The sequence below is a fragment of the Camelus bactrianus genome, chromosome 17, assembly GCF_048773025.1.
Source record: "Camelus bactrianus isolate YW-2024 breed Bactrian camel chromosome 17, ASM4877302v1, whole genome shotgun sequence".
Classification (NCBI taxonomy): domain Eukaryota; kingdom Metazoa; phylum Chordata; class Mammalia; order Artiodactyla; family Camelidae; genus Camelus; species Camelus bactrianus.
The window spans coordinates 33824435-33845225 of record NC_133555.1 but is presented as its reverse complement, the minus strand read 5'-3'; the positions used below and the strand labels follow the sequence as shown (position 1 = coordinate 33845225).

Below are 20791 nucleotides of genomic sequence, written 5' to 3'. Positions count from 1 at the left end.
CCTGAGAAGTTGATTTTTAAATTTTTAGAAATTTAATTCAAATTTAAGTAGCCACATGTGGCTAGTAACTACTGTGTTGTACAGCACAGCTCTAGATCTTTGAGGCTGGCACTAGCAATTTAGTGCAGCTTCTGAAGCAGCTGTAGCAACACCATGATATTTGAGGAATGGACAGCAGTGGGAAGACCAGTGGAGTCTTTGAATGGGCAAGGGTGATGCTGTGATGGGGTGGGAGACTGTCTGTAAGTGCGAAAAGGAAAGCTAGCAGGCCTTTGGAATAGAGAAGGGATGATCCTGGAACTGAGGAAGGGGGTCCTGGCCTTGGGTGTCAGCAGGACTTGTGGCTGGAGATGGACAAGGCCTTGGACAGTGGACTTGGCTTGGTTTGGGTTCTCTCTTCCAGATATGGACCCAGTGTGGCTTACCACTGAGAAGGATACATGGGCTCTTCCCCTAGGCCACCTCACTTTAGACACTTTGATCTGATTTCCCACTGGGTTGAGGCATTTCATTTAGTTTAACAAACATATATCTATCACCTGCTCTGTGTCAGGCCCTGTGTGAGCCCTGGGACATGCTGGGGCCCTGTAACATGGGCCCAGAACCCGACTCACCCTCCCTGTGTAGGAAGCTGGAGGCCACTGCTTTCTTGTGCCCTGGGTTAGTGTGTGTGTGTGTGTGTGTGCCCGCACGTGCGTGCATGCACTGGCTTCACCTGCTCCCAAGCCTCCTGACACCCCAAGACTGAGGTCAGTGTGAGGGCCTTTGACTAGCTTTGAATAGACAGGCTTTGCCTCTGCTTCAGCCCCCAGGACCACTGGCTGCCCACAAACGATGAAAGATGGCATCCAAAGGGGCCAGCATGTCTTTTTCCCGCAAGAGCTACAGGCTGACCTCAGATGCGGAGAAATCCAGGGTCGCAGGTGAGGGCTTGCAGGGCTGGGAGGAGGCTCCTTGTGTTGAGGGAAGAAGGAGGAAGAGACAGAGGTGGCAAGGTCCCAGGTCCAATGAGTCTCAGGCTTTGCTGCACCCCTTGTACTGTGAGCCACCTCTTCCCTGACAGCAGCCATGGAGCAGGGTACCCAATGTGACTGCTTCTCTGACCCCTGGACCTGGGACCAGGAGCCTCTGGGGCCACGAGAAGCTGGGAGCCACACTGACCATGTGTCCCTTCTCTCTCTTCTGATCTGTGACCCAGGCATCGTGCATGAGAAGCTACTGAATGACTACCTGCACCGCATCTTTTCCTCTCCTGATCGGGCACCCACAGCAGCCACCAGCAGGTATGGCCCGGGGGATTGCCCCTCCTCTCCCTGAGGGACCAGACCAGAGGCTGGGGGTGGCATTGTAGGGAAGGGGGCCTGGGCTCTGGGGAGGCTGGCTTGAGCTCCATTCTCACTCTGCTACTCCTGGCTGTGACACCTGCGGCCAGAGAGTCTGCCTTCTGGACCCCGCTTCTTCTTTTCCCCTGGCAGTGCTAGTACCTTCCTTCTGAGGATGGAGCAGAGGGTAGGGGCATAGTGGTGTGCACTCAGCACTCATCATAGCACTTCACACCTGAGTACTCCCCACTCAGCATCTGGTCCAGTGTGCACCTGCCCTCACCTCTGCCCCACCCTGGCCCTCTGTAGCCTCTGCTTGGATCTATGAAGCACAGACCCTACCAGCTTTTTTCGTTGCTTATGTAATATATTTAAGTTTAGCTTATGTCAAAGTTACAGGTGCACTTTAGCAGAAACTTAGAAACAGACAAAGAAGAAGCATCTGTCATCTTATGTTAACATGACCATTTGAGTGTGATTCCTTTCTGTTTCCTTTATATCAAGATGTATGTAGTTTGGATTGTGCTGTATGGAAAGTTTGTTAAAACTTTTTGTCAATTTCAGCTCCTTAAAACAAACTTTTATTGAGGAATATTTATACAGTAAACTACATGTATTTAAAGTATATAATCCAGTAAGTTTTAATATGGATAACGTGTGAAATCATCACTGCCACAGATGTGTCCCATGAACATGTCCCTCCAAAAATATTTAGGAAAGTCTTATCTTTGTTATCAGATGGTGTTCTGAGTGTTTTTCTGCATTACAGATTTTTCTGTATTACAGTGGCTGGGGCATGTGGGCATCTTTTAGGGCCTGGAGTCTGCCGTATCCCTGAGCGCTGTCCTGGTTTGGAGGAGCTTTTGTTTTTATGAACAATGCTGTTTGGATGCCCAGGGTTGGAATCATGTGGCTGGAGTATTTGAACTGCAATCACTCTTTAGACTGTTGCTGAATTACTTCTCCAGTGGGACCTGTACATTCTTCCTCCCTGCAGTGAGGCATGGGGGTCTCTATAGTTCAGCCCCCTTGCCAGCCAGGGCTGGTCTGTCACAACCTCTGCCCGCTGGGTGGGCACAAAGGGCAGCATTGTTGCCTGTTCCATTTAAGCAGCTGTGACGGCCGAGGGTTTCTGCTTGTTCAGGGCTGCTACCCACCTCCACCCCAACCCTAGTCCTGGCCTGTTCCCAGGGCCATCTGATCCCTACCTCATATGATACCAGAAGCCATCCTGCTGCCACTGGGGCCATGGCTGCCAGGAGGGAGAGCAGGTGGCAGAGCCATTAGTCAGGGTTGTGTGGATGCAGAGTCCTGGGCTGGAATCTAGGCAGTCCAGAAAGGGCAGGCGAGTGCTGGGGTTGGCCAAATGGGCAATGCTGCCGGCACCTAGTGAGGCTTGAGTCTCAGGCTGGCCACCCATAACTGCTCTTGAGAGCAGACGCAAGACTAGAGCAGCCCTTCCAAGTGTGGGCCTGTAAGAAATACTGCTGAGGAAGCCTCCTTTATCTACGGACCCAATAGGGTATTCAGAGATGAGGTTGGCTACAGCTTTCCATGCTACTGGCCTGGCACCCATTTGCAAGAGTGCTCCCTGGCCTTGACCTGGGGCTCAGCAGGAGTCGGTGGGAGGCTTCATGTATCTCCACTTCTTGCAGCTCCAGGTCATTAGTAGCTCATGGCAGGGGAACATTTGGCCCCTGTGCCGGGTCGAAGCTAGCTTGCTAGAAAGTTGGGGCTTTGGTCCACCTACGCCCCCTTCCAGAGCCTACTCTGTAGGAGGATGACTGGGGTTGGAGCCAGGATTAGAGATGGAAGAATGGGTGCCAGCAGTCTGTGGACTGGATCCAGATGGACATCAGGCCTCTGCTCTTTGATCCCCGCTAGTTACTGACACCCAATTCCCTGCTATTCTTAGCAGCTGAACTCAGGACTGAGCTGGCCGACATTAGACAGAGCCTTTTTTCCTCTGGGCATGTGTGCTGGGAGGATAAGGGAGTCACTCAGATTTTCCCAGCCCCTTTGGCTGGGGCAGGTGGCAGGCCGTGTGCTCTCCTCTCCTATAGAGGTGAGTACAGGACCGAGCCAGCCAGCAGCTAAGAGGGCTGAGCTCTTCATCCTCCCAGGACGTGTCTGGGTCAACACACAGGCTTCCCTGGCTGGGACCACACACCAGGGTTCAAGGACTGGACTGGATGATCTTGGTACTGACCATCTTGGGCATCAGCACTTCTCCCAGCCTTCCTCGCCCACCTTCAAGAGTGGGCAGGTTATGGGCTACGCAGGGAGCATTATTCCTTGGAATCTTCATAGCACCTCTGACAGACAGCTGTTTTTCCATTTTTATAGATGAAGGGATTAAGCCTTAGAAAGGCACCCCGCCCCCCTTGTTTTAATAGTCCTGAAGTGCACCAAATTGGATTGGTCATAATTTTTAATTTAGCAGATATTCCAGTCTTCTGACCCCCAGCATGCCAGAATCTGGGACTGGCACAACCCTTTTTCTGGAGTCTGGGTAGCCATTCTCTGAGGCTCAGGGGAAAGGGAATGGGAGAGGGGTTTGTGTCATCTGGCTGGTTTCAAGGACTTTTGGGCCCCTCGCAGCCTCTTACTCTCCCCAGGAAACTCCTGAACTTCCAGAACCTGCCAGAGCATCTGGAGCAGCTGTTGCATGTGGACAATGAGAATGAAGAGAGCCAGGGTATGTAATAGCTTCTGGAATGTGGTTGGGGAGCCAGGGCTGGGCCCTAGGGGACCTGGGGCTGCCGCCCTGGGGGGCTCAGTGCACTCTGCATCTGTCAGACTCTGGGCCGTGTGCAACCCACACCCACCTCTCTCCTTTTCAGGACAGGTTGAAGGGCGGCTTGGTCCATCCACTGTGGTCCTGGACCACACAGGTGGCTTCGAGGGGCTTCTTCTGGTGGATGATGACCTCCTAGGGGTGAGCGAGAGCAAAGCGTCCGGATCCAAGTTCCTCCTGACACAGCCCCTAGATCCTCCTAATATGGCCCTGGTCTCTCTATCTTTCTTGATGGGGCTGTAGCCACAAACCCCTCCTGATGTGGCCGATTGCATCCCTGGCCCCCAAACCTTCCTAACATAGCCCTGAAACCCTCTTGGTGTGACCCCAGCCCCAAGGTCTTCCCAAAACAACTATGAGCCCCTCCTCTCATGCTCCTGGCCCAGAATCCTTCCTGACACAGGCCTAGGCCCTCCTGCCATGTTCAGGCACAGTGCAGCGTGGGCTACAACGGGCACCACCACCAAGGCGAGCTGACTTGGGATGGGGCTATTCTCCCTTGGGGAGTCACCCTGTGTGCCTGGGAGGACGCTCACTGCCCCTGCTCTTCACCCAGGTCATTGGACACAGCAACTTCGGTACTATCCGCTCCACCACGTGCGTGTACAAAGGTGAGACCATGCCCTGCTGTGGCCTGGGGAATTGGAAGGAAGTTTGAGGGCCCAGACCCGAGGCAGGAGGCAGTCTTTGTTTCCCTGCTGGGTCTGACGTACCTTTTTCCAGGGAAATGGGTCTACGAGGTGCTCATCTCCTCCCAGGGGCTCATGCAGATTGGCTGGTGCACAATCAACTGCCGCTTCAATCAGGAGGTGCGTGTGGGAGGGGCCCCCCTAGGGAGACCTTCCACTGCACCCAGCCTCCTCGGGGCTTAGGCAACCGCCCAATCCCAGCCCACATAGGGTCTGCTCAGCACCCTAACCTGGACTGCTTTCTGGAGGAGGGATGTGTCCCACCCCATCCCAGGGCAACCCAGCCCAAAACAGCTCTCATTTTTTCCCCTCAGAGCATCAGCCCCATTCTGTAGAGCCATGAGGGTTCAAGGTTGGTGGCTGGCAGGCTCTGGCTCTGCCCCCTCCACCTCACTCAGACCTCATGGACACTTCTCCCTAGGAGGGGGTTGGAGATACACACAACTCCTATGCCTACGACGGCAACAGGGTGCGCAAGTGGAATGTGACCACGACGAATTACGGCAAGGTGAGGGCGGAGCCCCTGCAGCCCACGCGCCCTGTGTCCATCCCCACAGCTTGGTGGGAACCCCTGGGCAGCTGTGAGGGAGTGTAGGGCACCAGGGAGGGGATGGGACTCAGGTCCTCTGCCCTTATGGCCGGTCTCCCCTGAGTGGTAGTGGAGACACAGCTCTGGGGGCAGAGTGGGCAGGCTGCTGGGCTTCTGCACATCTGTAAGGCCTCCTCCCCTGGCAGGCGTGGGCAGCGGGGGACATCGTGAGCTGCCTGATCGACCTGGATGATGGCACTCTGTCCTTTTGCCTGTGAGTCTCCTGCCTCTATCCACAGGCCTGGCCTCTGGGGCCTCCCCAAGCTGCCCTCAGTTTCCTGGACCCTGGAAGGGGGCCAGGCTGGTTTTGGTCACCTAAGGGTGGGCAGCCCCAACAGGCTGGTTCACAGGTCCATTTCGGCCACATTCTTCTTAGAAATGGCTCACAGGCCCTCCCTTCTGCTCCAGGAATGGTGTGTCACTGGGCACCGCCTTTGAGAACTTATCCAGGGGTCTGGGCATGGCCTACTTCCCAGCCATCAGCCTCTCCTTCAAAGAGTCCGTGGCCTTCAACTTTGGCAGCCGTCCCCTGCGATATCCTTTTGTGAAAAAGACTGTGGGCTGCTGGGAAGCTGGGACTGGGGGCTCCCTGCTCCAGGAGCTCTGTGAGCAGGTGGTGGGCCCTGCTGCCATGAGGAGTGAGTAGGGTACAGCTTAGGCAGGTGCCAAGGGTGATTCTTGCAGCAACCTTGTTAGGTGGGTACCATTACTGTTTCCGTTGGACAGATGAATGTGAAGCGGCAGGAGAAGTTTCATTCCGCAGAGAAGTGGGAGAGTTGTGGTGTGAACCAGGCCCTGCCCCAGGAGTCTTGGAGGGAGGGGTGGGTGTTCTGAGCCACAGATCAGGCATTGCTGGCTTAACTCTGTGGCACCTACCCGGTGGCGGGCTACCGGCCCCTGCAGGACCCACCGTGCACTGACCTGATGCGGGCGCAGAAGTTGCTGGGCTGCTTCCGGGCAGTGCTCAGCGTGGAACTGGACCCCGTGGTGAGCCAGAGTCTGGGCCAGCTGAGCTGGGGGCTTGCCACTGCCCTCTGCCCCTCACAATCCTCCCTCCTCCTTCATACACAGGAAGGGCAGCTGGTGGAAAAGGAAATCTCTGAGTGGCAATTGCAGGGACAGCCCACCATCCTCCTCACACTGGCCCACATCTTCCATCACTTCGCACCTCTCTTGGTGAGGGGCCATGGTGTGGTGGGGGGCAGGCCGCGGTAGAAACGCCTGTGCTGGGGGCTGGGATGCTGAGGCGTGTGACAGAACCATCCCGTCGGGCGCCTCAGGCCTCAAAGATGTCACCAAGGGAATGAGGAGACGCTTCCAGCTGAGGGTGTCAGGGGACATCCTGGAAAGAAGATCAAGGGGTGATGAGATCACAGGCCATGGGAACTGCATGTGCAAAGCCCCAGGAGGGCTGTGGGACAGTGGGCTTTCTTGTGTCTCAGTCAGACCCTGGAAGGGCTCATCTATGTCCTGAGGCTGCTTGAAGGGGCCCAAGAGTCTTTGGCCACCAGCCAGGGCAGGGGGACGCTGAGTGGGGCAGAAGGCCACCGCCTCACCAGTGCCCACCCTCGGTGCAGCGCCAGGTGTACCTGGTGGAGGCTGTGCTTGTGAGCTTCATGTTGGGCATCGTGGAGGCAGGCACCCCTGCACAGGCGCAGGCGCAGGCGCATTCTGTGATGCACCAGGTCCTGGACCTTCTGTGGCTCTTCATGGAGGTGAGGCGTCAGACCTCAAGCCCCAGGCTGGGATGTCAGCCTCCACTGAGATGGGGGAGGTACAGGGAGGGTGCTGGAGAAGGCCCCACCAATGGCTTTCCCAGAGCCGGCCCTCAGCATAGGTGTGCAGCCTGGCCTCCCCCTTCTAGGACTATGAGGTACAGGATTGCCTCAAGCAGTTGATGATGTCCCTGTTGCGGCTGTACCGATTCTCACCCATCGTCCCAGACCTGGGCCTGCAGGTAGGAGCTCCAGCCTCTGCCCTGAGCTCCCTGGGCCTCCCCAGCCCATTCTGAGCACCCTCTCCCCACAGATCCGCTACCTGCGGCTCACTATCGCCATCCTGAGTCATCAGAAGTCCCGCAAATTTCTGCTTAACAACGTCCTGTATCCTCCCCTTGCTGCCAGGCAGGCCAAATGTGTGGTGCCCTCTGGGGTCAGCAGAGGCCAGGGAGGGTGGTGTGCCTCTGGCCACGGGTCCCTGTGGAGGCTCAGGAGGACAGAGCCACCCAAGATGTGAGTCCTTGTTCCAAGACCCAGCCTTCCCAGCACTTTCTCTCCAGAGCAGGGAGGGTAGAGCAAAGGACCCAGCTGGCTGGCCAGCCTGAGCAGGGATTTCCAGATGGCTGCAGGCTCTTGAGCTGCACGGAGGTATGGGGGTGCTGCCAGGACCTACCCTCTTCAGCCAAAGCGCTGCATTTTTATCTGATTCCACGGTGAGGGCTCCTACGAGATCTTTAAGGAGTCAGCTCCTGTTTCCCAAAACTGTGGAGAACTGCAGGAGTAGGAGGGAGAGCAGAGCTTCAGGCCCCTGGCTGGAAAGCCTGTGCTAGCTGCTGTCTTTTCTCTTGGGGTCCTCAGCCTCCAAAAGGCAGAAACCAATGGAGAGGCTGCTGGGCCCTCTCTCCAGCCTGTACCACAGTCATCTGTTCCTGTGACAAGCTTTTCTTGTGTCCCTGCTGGGAATTGGGCTTGGGGGTTTGACGGCCACAGCTCTTTCTCCAGGTTCACCGTCAGGGATACGGGCACAGAGCAGCAGTGGCACCCCGGGGAGTGGGAGAGCCATGGTGGGCACACCCGGAGGTGGGCAGGTTTTGGGAGGGCTTCCCAGGGAAGACTCACGAGGGGGCGTGGGGCATCTGTAGTGAGCATAGCTCTTCCTTGACGACCACCAGCTTCGACGTGCTCCGGTCCGTTGTCTTCTTTTATATCAAGAGCCCCCTGCGTGTGGAGGAGGCTGGCCTGCAGGAGCTCATCCCCACCACCTGGTGGCCCCACCGCTCCAGCAGGGAGGTGGGCAGACCTGAGTGGGGTGGGCCGCGGTCACAGTGAGGGCCAGCCCAGGGTATCTGAGCTGCCTGGCACTCAGCCCGTGAGGCCCCTTCCTGCTCTGGGGGAGGGAGTGGGGGTCTTTTGTCTGACGTAGACCTGGGTAAGCCCTGGCTGAGTCTTGCCAGCTTCCATCCCCCTACCCCTGCCCCTGCCCAGGGCAGAGAGAGTAAGGAGATGAAGGATGAGACAGCGGAGGAGCGGCTCCGGCGGCGCGCTTATGAACGGGGCTGCCAAAGGCTCAAGAAGCGCATTGAAGGTCAGCCGCCTGCCTCGGGCACTGGGTAGGGGGTGGAGGATTTGTGTGCACACGTACTTGGGGGCACCTGGTAGTCCCTGTGCTTAGGTTGGGCTCAGGGAACCCTGGTGGTAGAGCCCTGGTCTAAACCTGCTACCCCTTCCCATCCCTGGGAGCCTGAAGGCCAGGCTCTGCCTAAGGTGGCTGTACTGTTCTCTACCCTACTCAACCCTCAGTGGTGGAAGAACTACAGGTCCAGATCCTAAAGCTACTGTTGAACAATAAAGATGAAAATGGGGTGAGTGACTGACTCCCAGACCCCTGCCTGGGTCCCTGGTGGGAAGGAGTGCCAGGCTGTTCCTGGAGACCCAGCAGGCCGGGCTAGCTCGGCTGCCTGGGGCAGGGCAGGACACTGAGCTAGTCCAGTCTGGGGTCAGTATCCTCAGCTCATCCCAGCCTCCTTTTTCCTTCCGCTGAAGGGTGAAGCTTCTAGGTACATTTTCCTGACCAAGTTCCGAAAGTTTCTGCAAGAGAATGCCAATGGCCGGGGGGTAGGTATCCACCAGGCCAGCCCACCGCGGCCCCCTGGCTGTGTCACAGCATTTGCACCTGGGCTTCTGGCCCCTCTCCGCCTGCTTCATCCCTGCCTAGTCCTATTCCTCCCCTGTCCCGCTGCCCTCCACACTCAGCCCAGGGTCCTGGGGCAGGGCCTTGGACGAGGAGTGGGCTGGCCTCTGGGCTGCACTAATGAGTGTCTTCCACCCTATACCTGCAGAACATGCCCATGCTCTGCCCACCCGAGTACATGGTCTGCTTTTTGCATCGCTTGATCTCAGCCCTGCGCCACTACTGGGATGAATACAAGGCTTCGAACCCCCGTGCGTCCTTCAGTGAGGGTGAGTGCGGCCGGGCCTTCAGTCAGAGGCTGAGTGGAGGCAGGCACAGGGCAGTCCCTGGTGTTGCTGTGGAGTGCTGGCTGAGGGCGGGGTTGGCGGAAGCTGCCCTGGCCTCCTGCCTTATTGAGTCCTCCCCACCGGGTCGCAGGAGCCCTGTACCCTGTACTCTACGACTGCTGAGCCCGTGTTTGCTCTGATGGTCCCTGCAGGTTCCTGTCCTGTACTGGCCCATTTTCTTAGTCCTTGCCTGCCCAGCCCTCAGCAGTCCCTTGTCAGGGATGCCTTAGGTGGGCTCTGAGGTGCTGGGGGTCCTGTGTTTGTGTGGGAGAGAGTCCTCAAGGGTCAGTGGGAGCCTGGGTTGGGGGGGTCTCCCATGGGGCTGGATCAGGGCCCTCTCTGGCTCTCCCCTGAGTGACCTGCAGCCAAGAATGCCCCCTTCCTCCTAAGCTATACAGTTGCTGGCACTGAGGTGAAATGGTAGAGGGTGGGTGGTAGGGGAAGCTTAGTCAGGCAGGAGGCCAAGGCCTGGGTACCCTCTGTACTGAGCCAGAGTAGAGGGGGGGCCTCTCGGAGGGTCTTCCTATTGGGCTCTGACTGCTGGCTGGGCCTCCCAACTCATTGCAGAGGCCTACATCCCTCCCCAAGTCTTCTATAATGGCAAGGTAGACTACTTCGACCTACAGCGTCTTGGAGGCCTCCTCTCGCATCTTCGGAAGACCCTCAAAGGTACGTGCAGGCCCGTGGGCAGTGAGCCGGGCAGGGTGGGGAGGCCCTGAGCCATCTCCGCTGTGAGCGCTGAGTTTCGCTGTGTCCACCAGAGGGCTCCCGAGTCTCACCCTGCTCCACAGGAGACTGATGGGCCACTCTGCCTCAGGTCTTGGGTCCATCCATTCCTTCCCTTGTGCATCCGCCCCAGAGGACATCTAGGAGCCCTGTAATGAAATAGGGGGCAGCTGTGCGGGTGGAGGAGGGAACCATGGGATCTTGGGGAGGGGTGCGGTGGGGTTGTGTGCATTTGCTGCCTGAGCTCAAGTGGCCGCGGTGCAGAGGGCTGAGAGCACGGTGTGAGCAATGGCAGCAGTGCCAGGAATGGCCCAGCCTGGCCTGGAGACAGAAGCAGCTGCTGTGCTGGAGAGGAAGTGAGAGGCAAGGGGTCTCAAGGGCAGAGTCTGAGGGCCTTGGGAGCTGCAAAGAGAGTGTAGGCTCCTTCCAGGGCAGGGGTAGCTTTGGAAGGTCTTAAGGGTAAAGGAGTGAGGTCAGGGGTCTGTGTGGGAGGAAGCTCCCTCTGGCTGCTGCGGTGTGGAGGGTGGAGTGCAAGGGCCGAGCACGGGGACAGGCCGGTTGTCCAGGTAGCAGGAAGTGGGGAGGGCACGGGTGAAGGGGAGGGAGGCTGTGGGGATGGGGCACCATCAGGGAGAGGAGCTGCAGGAGATGACAAGTTTGATGTGCTTGAGGTTCCAGTGACGCAGCCAGGACCACAGCCTGGGCTGGAGGCAGAGATGGTGGGTTTGGCTGTCAGCGTAAAGGTGGGATGAAGCCTGGAGTGAGGCAAGGAGAGGCCTGGGCAGCTCTGGACCTCCTTCTGTGTTGGGGGCAGGACAAGGAAGGCAACAGTGGAACAGTCAGAGAAGTAGAGGGGCGCTGGAGAGTGTGAGGATATGGAAATAAAGACAGAGGGAATGATGGGGTGTGATGGGGAATGCCTCCTGCCTCACTCAGCAGGACTTACCCTGCAAGACGCAGGGCCTTGAGATGGAAGATGAAGGATGGGTTGGAGTAGAGGGGTGGAGGCCCAGGCACAGTTATAAATGGGACCCTGCAGAGCCTCCTACCCAGCCAGCCAGTGCCCTCTCGCTGTCCTGAGCAGTTCCACCTGTGACCCCTCACCCCTCCACTGGCCTGAGAGCCCTTCTGCCATTCCTCCCAGATGACCTTGCCACCAAGGCCAACATCCTGATCGACCCACTGGAGCTCCAGGCAGCCACCATGGATGACCTGGACGAGGATGAGGAGCCAGCCCCGGCTGCGGCCCAGGTGCCGCGGTAGGGGCGGGCAGGGGGCTTCGTGTTGGGCTGTCCCACTATCAAGGGCAGGGGTGTCACACGGGGCCATCTCCCCTTCCGTGCAGGCTAGGAGCTTCTCACCAGGCTGGTTCCCCTGCTGTAGGTGGAGGCATGAATTGCTGGGGATGCAGTGGGGAACGCCTCCTGCCACAGAGTCCCTGGGAGACACAGGGCCTTGGGATGCTAAGTGAAAGCTGGGTTGGAGTGGGTGGAGGGTGAGGCGCAGGTTCAGTGGTAAATGGGGCCCTGCGAGGCCTCCTGCCCAGCCAGCCGGTGCTCTCTCACTGTCCCGTTCCCCAGCTCCATGAATCCAGGGAGCCCTAAGGGGCCCCAGGTCCCGGGGAGCTGAGTGGCGTCTGGCCTCCTCTCTCCACCACAGCGCCCCATGCAGGCCCTGGCCATAGGGGGCTCGCTGCCCCTGCCTCGGCCCGGCTGGCTCAGTTCTCCAACCCTGGGCCGAGCCAACCGCTTCCTCAGCACAGCAGCTGTGAGCCTGATGACTCCCCGACGGCCTCTGAGCACCTCGGAGAAAGTGAAGGTCCGCACGCTGAGCGCAGAGCAGAGGACCCGTGAGGACAGTAGGTGCCAGGCAGGGCCAGGCATGGCACTGAAGGATGCTTCTGCCCTGTGTAGCTCCCCACCCTGAACAAACCCAGAATCCACCCCCTTCCCTCCTGGTCCTGTGGCCTGGCAGTGTCTCAAGGTCGTGGGAAGTGTACTCTGAAGGCAGGAAATCGATGCTCTAGAAATAGGTCCTGGCATGCAGCACCTTCCCTGCCCCTCCCTCCACATTTTTCCTGCAGGTCCCTCCTTGGGCTCAGGCTGGGGGAGAGGGCTTCCTTCTCCTGCTTTGAGGCCCATCCCAGCTCCATAGGCTTAGGGAACTGGAGTGACCCTGCCCCTGCCTCTGACCCTGCTCTTCTCCTGCTCCCTAGTCGAGGGCAGCCACTGGAACGAGGGCCTGCTGCTGGGGCGGCCCCCTGAGGAGCCTGAGCAGCCTCTCACCGAGAACTCCCTGCTGGAAGTCCTGGACGGTGCTGTCATGATGTATAACCTCAGCGTTCACCAGCAGCTGGGCAAGGTCTCACACCACTGGTCCCTGCGCGTGTCATGGTTCTGCGTGTTTGTGTGATGCACATGTGCACACGTGTCGGGTGCCTGTATGACTGCACACAAGCATATGCCACAGCATGACTGGTTTCTGCCAGTGCCATTTGGGCCTGACCTGGTTGACTTTTGTGGGAGGGGGCTGTCCTGGGCCTTAGGTTGAGGGTTTGGTGGGGCAGGGGTCCAGGCTGGAGAAACCTGCATGAGCTGTCCAAGGGTCACCCTAGACATGTGGTATCTGGTGCTTTAGATGGTGGGTGTGTCCGATGATGTCAATGAGTACGCGGTGGCTCTGAGGGACACGGAGGACAAGCTCCGCCGGTGCCCCAAGGGGGTAAGGTAGATGGGCAAGTGGGTCTTTGTCGGGGGGGATGTTGAAGAGGGCAGCTTGCTGGCTTGTGGTCCCCAGGGCAGTCTGTGAGGGAAATCTGCTGCCCTGCCCCTGCCTCAAGGGTTTCCTAGCCACTCTCCTCGTCCGCACCCACAACCTGGCCAGACCATGTCAGTGAGAGTGGGGTTGGCACCAGGGCTGGGCACGACCTGAGCCCCATTAGCCAGCCTTGGTCTGTGCTAAGTGTCCCCACCCCAGGCTACTAAGTGCTGACGCAGAGTCACTCTCCTCATCAATTATGGATTCGACCCTGAGTGCTTCCTCGGCCACTTGCGGAGTCAGCAGGAAGCAGGGCCTGCCTCCCCCACTCCCCTGGAGCCCCTTGGCTGTAGCTCTTCTACCTGGCAGGCAGAGCCAAATGTGCCCATTCTGGGCTTCCCTAGCAGCCCCTGGCCCCTACTTGTCCACAGAGCCCTGGGCTTGGCCGGAGCCGCAGTTCTAGCAGGGCAGCCCTGGAGTGTCCCACTCAGTGGCTCGGCTCACACCCCCCAGCCGCATCTCACTTCCACGTTCTAAGAGGCACCCGTGCCCTGTCTTGCTCGGGCTCACCTGCAGGTCAGAGGCCGAGGAGGTTTTGAAGAGTGGAGCCGGGCCTGCCCCGGGTACCAGCGGGGCCCCTGCAAGGCTGCCTTGGGTCTGGGCATGGGGCCATGTCCTGATTGTCCTCCCTTCTTTGGTGGCAGAGGAAAGACATCCTGGCGGAGCTGACCAAGAGCCAGAAAGTCTTCTCAGAAAAGCTGGATCACCTGAGTCGCCGTCTTGCCTGGGTCCACGCCACCGTCTACTCCCAGGTGAGCAGGTGTGGCCTTGACCAGCAGCGGCTGCCCTCCCCGAGCCCACGGACTAGTCAGATTGTGCGGGTTGTGCGGCCCCTCGATGTTCCCTGCCCTCTCAGGCCTCTGGCACGTGCACGCCTCTCCTTGCCTCTCCCATTGCCACATCCCCTGAACTTTTCATGTCCCATAAACTTAAGCAGATGCCATTTTTAAACCCCAGTTCCCCATGTGGTTCCCTACGAGGAACAGTCTGTCTTCCTGCCTCCCCTCCTGCGCTGCTCCTCCTCTCCCAGTGCATCAGGGGTTCTGTGGCCTCTCCCCAGCCTCACCGTCACTCTCTGCATCTGCTTTTCTCTGGCTCCTCTCCCACTCCTGAGGCCACTGGCCTGTCCCTCCTCACTCATTCACTCACTTGTTCATTTAATAACGTGCCCAGAGCCCGGACAATGCCAGGTGCCATCTTGACACTAGGGATGCTCAATAGCAAATCAGAAAGCGGAGTCTGCTCTCCCAGGGCAGTCAGCCTTGAGTGGCAGACGGATAGGTGGTGTGGTCCCTCTGTGACCACATTTTGACCCCCCTAGGCCCTAACCCACCAGACTTGTTTCATGTCCCCACCTGCCTCAACTAGTGAGCACCCTGGGACGTCCCAGGTGCCCTCATCAGGGCATCTGTCCACCTTCTTGGGCATGCCCCTCCCCCATAACTGGGTGATCAAGGCCTTTGGTCTCATCTCTCCCTCGCCACCTCTACTTGCTCTTTCCCCTGGTGGCATCTGCCCAACACAGACCTCCTCCACCTTTGACCCCTCTGTTCCCTCTTGCCGCAGACCACCTTGCTCCAGCCTCACCAAGATGGTCACTGTCAGGGAACTTCCTCTCCTCCCCACCGCCGGGACTTCCTGCCTGTCCACCTCCCAAGGCAGTCTTGCTGCCTCCTCCCACACCGTCTTCTTAGGAACCTCATCCTCCCATCTCTAGATCATCTTCCTTTTAAATTGTGGTAAAACGTACATAACATAAAATTTACCACTTTAACCATTTTTTCAAACTGTGGAATACAATATGTAATTTACTGTCTTAATTGTTTCAAATGTACAGTTCAGTAGTGTTAAGTATATTCACATGGCCATGCAACCTTCATCTCCCAGGACTGAAACTTCTCCCCACTACCTCCCCATCCCCCCGCCGCCCACCTCAGTCCCTGAAGAGAACCACCATTCTGCTTTCTGTCTCTATGAATCTAACTACTCTAGGTACCTCATCTATAAGTGGAATCTTTTTCACTGGCTTATTTCACCTAGCATAATGTTCTCATGATTCACCTGCATTGTAGCCCGTGTCAGGATTTCATTCCTTTTTAAGGCTACTATTCCATTGTATGTATGGACCCCGTTTTGTTCGTCCATCTGTGGATACTTGGGTTGCTTCCACCTTTGAGCTATTGTGAATAATGCTGCTATGAACATGGGTGTGCAAATACCTATTCAACATCTTGTTTTCAATTCTTTTGGGTTTATATCCAGAAGCAGAATTGCTGGATCATATGGTAATTCTATTTTTAGTTTTTTGAGGAACTGCCACATTATTTTCCATAGGACTGCACCATTCCCTACAGTAGGGCACACGGTTCTAATTTCTTCCCATCCTTGCCAACACCTGGTACTATAATTTTTATTTTTTATAATAGTCATCCTAATTTGTGTGAAGTGGTGTCTCATTGTGGTTTCAATCTGCATTTCCCTAATGATAGTGATACTGAGGATGTTTTTATGTGCTTATTGGCCATTTGTATATCTTTCTTTAGAGAAAAATGTATTCAAGTCCATTTGCTGTTTTATTATTTGGTTGTTTTTTATTTATATATTCTGGATATTAACCCCTTATCAGATTATGATTTACAAATATTTTTCTCCCATTTTTGGGGTCACCTTTTCACCCTGTTGATTATGTCACTTGATGCACTTTTAAAATTTTGATGCATATTTTTAAATTTTGATGAAGTCCATTTATCTGTTTTCTTTCCTTGCCTTGTTTTTGTTGTTGTATCCAAGAAATCAAGGTCCTGAAGCTTTTCTCTTGTGTTTTCTTCTAAGAGTTCTATAGTTTTTAAGTTTGTCTTTGATCTATTTCAAGTTAATTTTTGTATGTGATGTGAGGTATGGTACAATGCCATTCTTTTGCTTGTGGCTATCCAGTTTTCCTAGCACCCTTTATTGAATAGACTGTCCTTTCTCCATTGAACGACCTTGGCACCATTGTCAAAAATCATCTGAACATGTGTGTGAGGGTTGTTTGGGGGGCCTGTCTACTCCATTGGTCTATATGTATGTGTTTATGCCAGTACCACACTGTTTTGATTTATTGTAGCTTTGCAATAAGTTTTGAAATCAGGAAGTATAAGATCTGCAATTTGGTCCTATTTCAAGATTGTTTTGTCTGTTTGGAGTCCCTTGAGATATAAATTGGATATGAATTTTAGAATAGAATTTTTCTCTTTTTGCCAAAAAAAAAGCCATTGGGATTTTCATAGCAATTGCATTAAAACTGCAAATTACTTTGGGTAGTATTAACATCTAACAATATTAAGTCTTCTAGTCCATGAACACAAGATGTCTTTCCACTTGTTTGTGCCTTTTTGCATTTCTTTGAACAACATTTTGTAATTTTCAGTGTACAAGTGTTTCGCCTCCTTGGTTAAATTCACATCTGTTTAATTCTTTTTGATACTAATGTAAATAGAATCATTTTCTCAATTTCTTTTTTGGATTGTTCATTGCTTGTATGTAGAAACACAGTTGATTTGCTGGTTTTGTATCCTGCAAATTTTCTGAATTCCTTTATTCTAACAGTTTTTTGGTGGCGTCTTTAGGGTCTTCTACATGATCATGTCATCTGCAAACAGATAATTTTACTCCCTCCCTCCCTTTTATTACTTTTTCTTGCCTAATTCTGGTTAGAACTTCCAATACCAAGTTGAATAGAAGTGGTGAAAGCAGACGTTCTTGTCTTGTTCTTGCTCTGAGGGGAAAGTCTTTCACCGTTGAGTATGTTGATTGTGCACTTTTGGTAGTAACAGCCTTAATTACCCTGAACTGCCTTTGTTTCTTCTGCATCCTCAGTGCTATCAGTGCATGCCTCCTGTTCATTCGTTTCTCCCATTAGTGAAAGAAAAGCCCACGACGCCTTTCCCTGATGTCACATCTGCTTAACAGCTGCCACTCTCTCCTTCCTTCTCTGTGTTTTAGCTTCCTTATCTTCCCTTCACTCTTGGCCCAGCTCAGGATCCTCTGCTCTGAAATAATCTTACGAGGTCTCTATCGCACTCACCCCTCTCCCTTTGCAGACACGTCTCCTCTCCCATTTCAGTGGTCCCTTGGCTGCATCAGTGCCATTGTCATCCCCAGACTTGGTCTTCTCTGGCGCCGGCTCCCCGCAGGCCTTCTGGCTCACTTCCTATGTGTACTCCCAGGCCCACCCTCTGACTTCTTGATTACATCTCCATGGGTTCTCAGGTTTGAGAGCACAGCAGAGAGCTGGTGGAAGGTCCCAATGCTCCGGCTCCACTCCAAGAGATGTGGGTGTTGTGAGTCTGGGCTGGGGCCTAGGGTTGGTTGGTTCTGGTTGGTGACCCCTTCTGGGCCCTTCTGTGGGATCCCAGTAGACTGTCTGGAACCTATATTGTGAGGAACAGGGCCCTTGGCAGATTTTGTCTGCTTTCTGTGGCCTCTGGTCCACTAGCAGTCACGCTGCCTTTGGCCCTCCCACGACCTTCTCTGAGCTCCAGACCAAGTTTCTACCTGCCTCCTCAACACTACCTCTTTGGGGACATCACTAGGTACCTCGTGCTCCACACATCCTAAGCCACATGCTCTCTGCCCTGCACCAGGCTTGCTTCCCCTCTGGTACTTGTGACCTGCATGGAGGGCCCATCACTCCCCAGAAATGTGGGCCCATTCCCTTGTCCCCACAGCCCACTGGTGCATCCCCATTCCTGACCATCCAGTCCCCTTGCTGTCTTGGGCTTGGATGAGGCTGTTGCTTCCTCACTCCTTGTCCCCACCTGCCCCTGCAGCCCCTTCTGCTCTGGGCAGTGTTCTGACACAGACTTCTGATCACATGACACTCTCTCACTTAAAACCTTCTGTACCTTAAAAAAAATGCAAATCAGAGTTCTGGTCTGGGTTGTAGTGCTACCCTCTCCAGACTGGGTGGCCCTTCTTGCCTGCCCAGACCAGTATTTGATCGTCCCTGCCTGAGCCACTGCTCCCACTTCTGGAAATCCAGTTCTCAGTTCTCATGTCGTAGTCCTGGGAGGCCCTTCCTAATCCCCAGACGGGACCGTGCCCCGTGCCCCTTCCTGTGAACAGCCCAGCAGCGTGCATGTGTCTCCCGCAGGAGAAGATGCAGGACATCTACTGGCTGCTGCGCGTCTGCCTGCGGACCATCGAGCATGGCGACCACACGGGTTCTCTCTTTGCCTTCATGCCTGAGTTCTACCTGAGCGTGGCCATCAACAGCTACAGCGCCCTCAAGAATTACTTTGGCCCCGTGCACAGCGTGGAGGAGCTCCCAGGTGATGGGGCCACGCAGGCTGGGAGGGGGCAGTAAAGGGGGTCTTTGGAGTGAGCCCTTACAGCCTTGCTGAGCCTTCATGGTCCAGCAGCACACATCCCTATGAGAAGGAGGTGAGGCAAGTCCTACTCTGCCCTGCCCAGCATCAAGTAAGAATTTGCAGAAGTCCCAATGGGTGGAGAGCCCTGCTCTAGGACCAGCAGCCACAACCAACAGCTCCTCCCTGGTGTTGGGAGGGAAACAGACAAAATGGAGTACAGGGTGTGGGGTCAACCCGCCCTGCCCTGGCTTTCACTTCCTTCTTGGTGCTGCTGGGGCCCAGGAGCCAGCTGGCCTCTCATCCTGCCGCCCTGGCACTGGCCATGGGGTGTGGCATCCCAGGCAGATCACAGCAAGGGGTGGGCAGCCCTGCTGGTGGCCACGTAGGAGTCTGGGCTTCTTGCAGACCACTGATTCCAGGCTGGGCTTGGCAGTTGATGTCGGGATCAGGCTGGGAGCTGTCAGGCCCCCTGCCCTGCCCTAGGCCTAGATGCAGGCTTTGTTCTCAAGAGGTAGAGCTCTGGGTGCCCCAGGGGCTTTGACTGCTCAAGATATGTGTGCTGAGGTGGGTTTGAGCCCGGGCAGAACTCTTACCAGAACCTGTCTTCCCACTGGGACCCGCCCAACCCCTGTAGTGAGTCTGTGGCTTAGCATCTCGCCAGCTGTTAGTGAATGCCCTGCCTGAGGTCCTCAGATGCTGGCTTAGGCTCATACTGGCCCTTGGAGCCAGCTCTGGACCTGCTACCCAAGCCAACCCACCAAGGGATGTGCCTGCCCCTGGAATCTATACTCCTAGTCAGCTGCTCCTACTACCCAACTCTGCAGGCTACGAAGAGACCCTGACCCGCCTGGCTGCCATCCTTGCCAAACACTTTGCTGACACACGCATCGTGGGTACTGGTGAGGTGCCCTACAGAGGGCTCGGGGGATGGGGATGGGGTGGCACCTCTGGCTGGCTATTTTCTGTGTAGAATGCCAGCCAGGTAGGAGTGATGCATGGGGACCAGGGCTCATGCCTGGTCCTGCTGAGGCATGGCCTGTTCTGGCAGACATCCGTGATTCACTGATGCAGGCCCTGGCCAGCTATGTGTGCTACCCAAACTCCCTGCGGGCTGTGGAGCGGATCCCTGAGGAGCAGTGAGTTGGGGCCCAGGGGCAGGGGGGGGCATGCACTCTGGCCTGCACAGCACCATGCCCAGCCTTACCACGTGCCCGACCACCCCTTGCCCTTGCAGGCGCATCGCCATGGTGAGGAGCCTCCTGGCTCCCTATGAGCAGCGGCCCTGGGCCCAGACCAACTGGATCCTGGTGCGGCTCTGGAGGGTAAGCCTGGCTGGAGGCGGGGTGGCTGTAACTGGCTGGTGGGGATGAGGGAGGGGTGCCCTGCCCTGCCCCACTGACCTCCCACTGACCCCACCCCTAGGGCTGTGGGTTCGGGTACCGCTATACTCGGTTGCCACACCTGCTGAAAACCAAACCTGAGGATGCCAATTTACCCAGCCTCCAGAGTGAGTATCCAGTTTTACAGGCTGGGGGCCCTTGCCCACTGCTCTAAGTTTCTCTCAGACTTTTCCCACTTCCTCCAGCCCTAGTCCTGGACTGATGTTGGGTCCAAACTCCCTGTCTGTCCCATGTGGTTTCTGTTTCCCTGCTTCTTCTCAGTGCAAGGACACTCAAGTTCCCTTACTCTCCAGTTCCACATGTGCCCTTTGATCCTGAACACTCTGCATGGGTCACAGTGAAAAGGGGCAGCATCTTCCCAGGCTGCTGGCAGCTTATGCAAAGTGAGGACACTGTCCTTTGCCCTCTGAGCCAGCTCCCTGATCTCTAGCCTTGTCCCAACACCATGTTCTGCCCCTTCATTTCTATCTGCTGGTGCCAGGCCCTGGATACCTGAGTCAAGGCAGAGGCATAAGCTAGGGGTTGGCCAGGGCCCCACAGGGTGTCCATGGAGCTTCCTGGAGGAAGGAGCCTTTGGTTGGGAGCAAAGGCTGCATTCTGTCCTGTGCCTGTGGCGCTGCAAAGCCCTGTGAGCCTGAGGACCCTCACTAGGCCCAGCCCCGAGTCTCAGGCTGTCCTGCTTGCAGAGTCTGCCTGCCACCTGCTGTACTCACCCTACAATGGTTCTCCTTGGCCCACATGGATGGTTCTGCCCTTGTGGGCAGTGTTTAGGACCAAAGGGGTCCCTAGAGCCTGAGTGCCTTGTGCAAAGTCACAAAGCAAGTCCTTGCTGGTTGTCAGGATCCTGCCTCCAGGGTGGGCCTGT

General features: G+C 56.0%; 1 protein-coding gene across 5 annotated transcripts in view; it reads left to right on the top strand.

The window, feature by feature from the left end:
- RNF123 (ring finger protein 123) overlaps positions 1-20791 on the top strand; it is a 29902-nt gene that overhangs the window by 2952 nt on the left and 6159 nt on the right. For 4 of the 5 annotated variants that reach the window (XM_074344878.1, XM_074344877.1, XM_074344881.1 and 1 more), the window contains exons 2-31: positions 806-923; positions 1199-1283; positions 3941-4020; positions 4166-4260; positions 4676-4730; positions 4843-4928; positions 5230-5316; positions 5544-5611; positions 5806-5931; positions 6270-6384; positions 6469-6573; positions 6975-7112; positions 7262-7354; positions 7426-7499; positions 8288-8405; positions 8601-8700; positions 8916-8977; positions 9159-9230; positions 9455-9575; positions 10200-10301; positions 11503-11609; positions 12018-12216; positions 12574-12719; positions 12996-13079; positions 13820-13927; positions 18310-18487; positions 19351-19425; positions 19575-19662; positions 19761-19848; positions 19949-20033. In XM_074344878.1, coding sequence (XP_074200979.1) covers positions 842-923; positions 1199-1283; positions 3941-4020; positions 4166-4260; positions 4676-4730; positions 4843-4928; positions 5230-5316; positions 5544-5611; positions 5806-5931; positions 6270-6384; positions 6469-6573; positions 6975-7112; positions 7262-7354; positions 7426-7499; positions 8288-8405; positions 8601-8700; positions 8916-8977; positions 9159-9230; positions 9455-9575; positions 10200-10301; positions 11503-11609; positions 12018-12216; positions 12574-12719; positions 12996-13079; positions 13820-13927; positions 18310-18487; positions 19351-19425; positions 19575-19662; positions 19761-19848; positions 19949-20033 — 3022 coding nt within the window. In that variant the 5' untranslated portion in view covers positions 806-841. Of the gene's footprint in view, positions 1-805; positions 924-1198; positions 1284-3940; positions 4021-4165; positions 4261-4675; positions 4731-4842; positions 4929-5229; positions 5317-5543; positions 5612-5805; positions 5932-6269; positions 6385-6468; positions 6574-6974; positions 7113-7261; positions 7355-7425; positions 7500-8287; positions 8406-8600; positions 8701-8915; positions 8978-9158; positions 9231-9454; positions 9576-10199; positions 10302-11502; positions 11618-12017; positions 12217-12573; positions 12720-12995; positions 13080-13819; positions 13928-18309; positions 18488-19350; positions 19426-19574; positions 19663-19760; positions 19849-19948; positions 20034-20791 lie in introns of all 5 variants that reach the window. The other variant, XM_074344882.1, reaches the window with a different exon arrangement.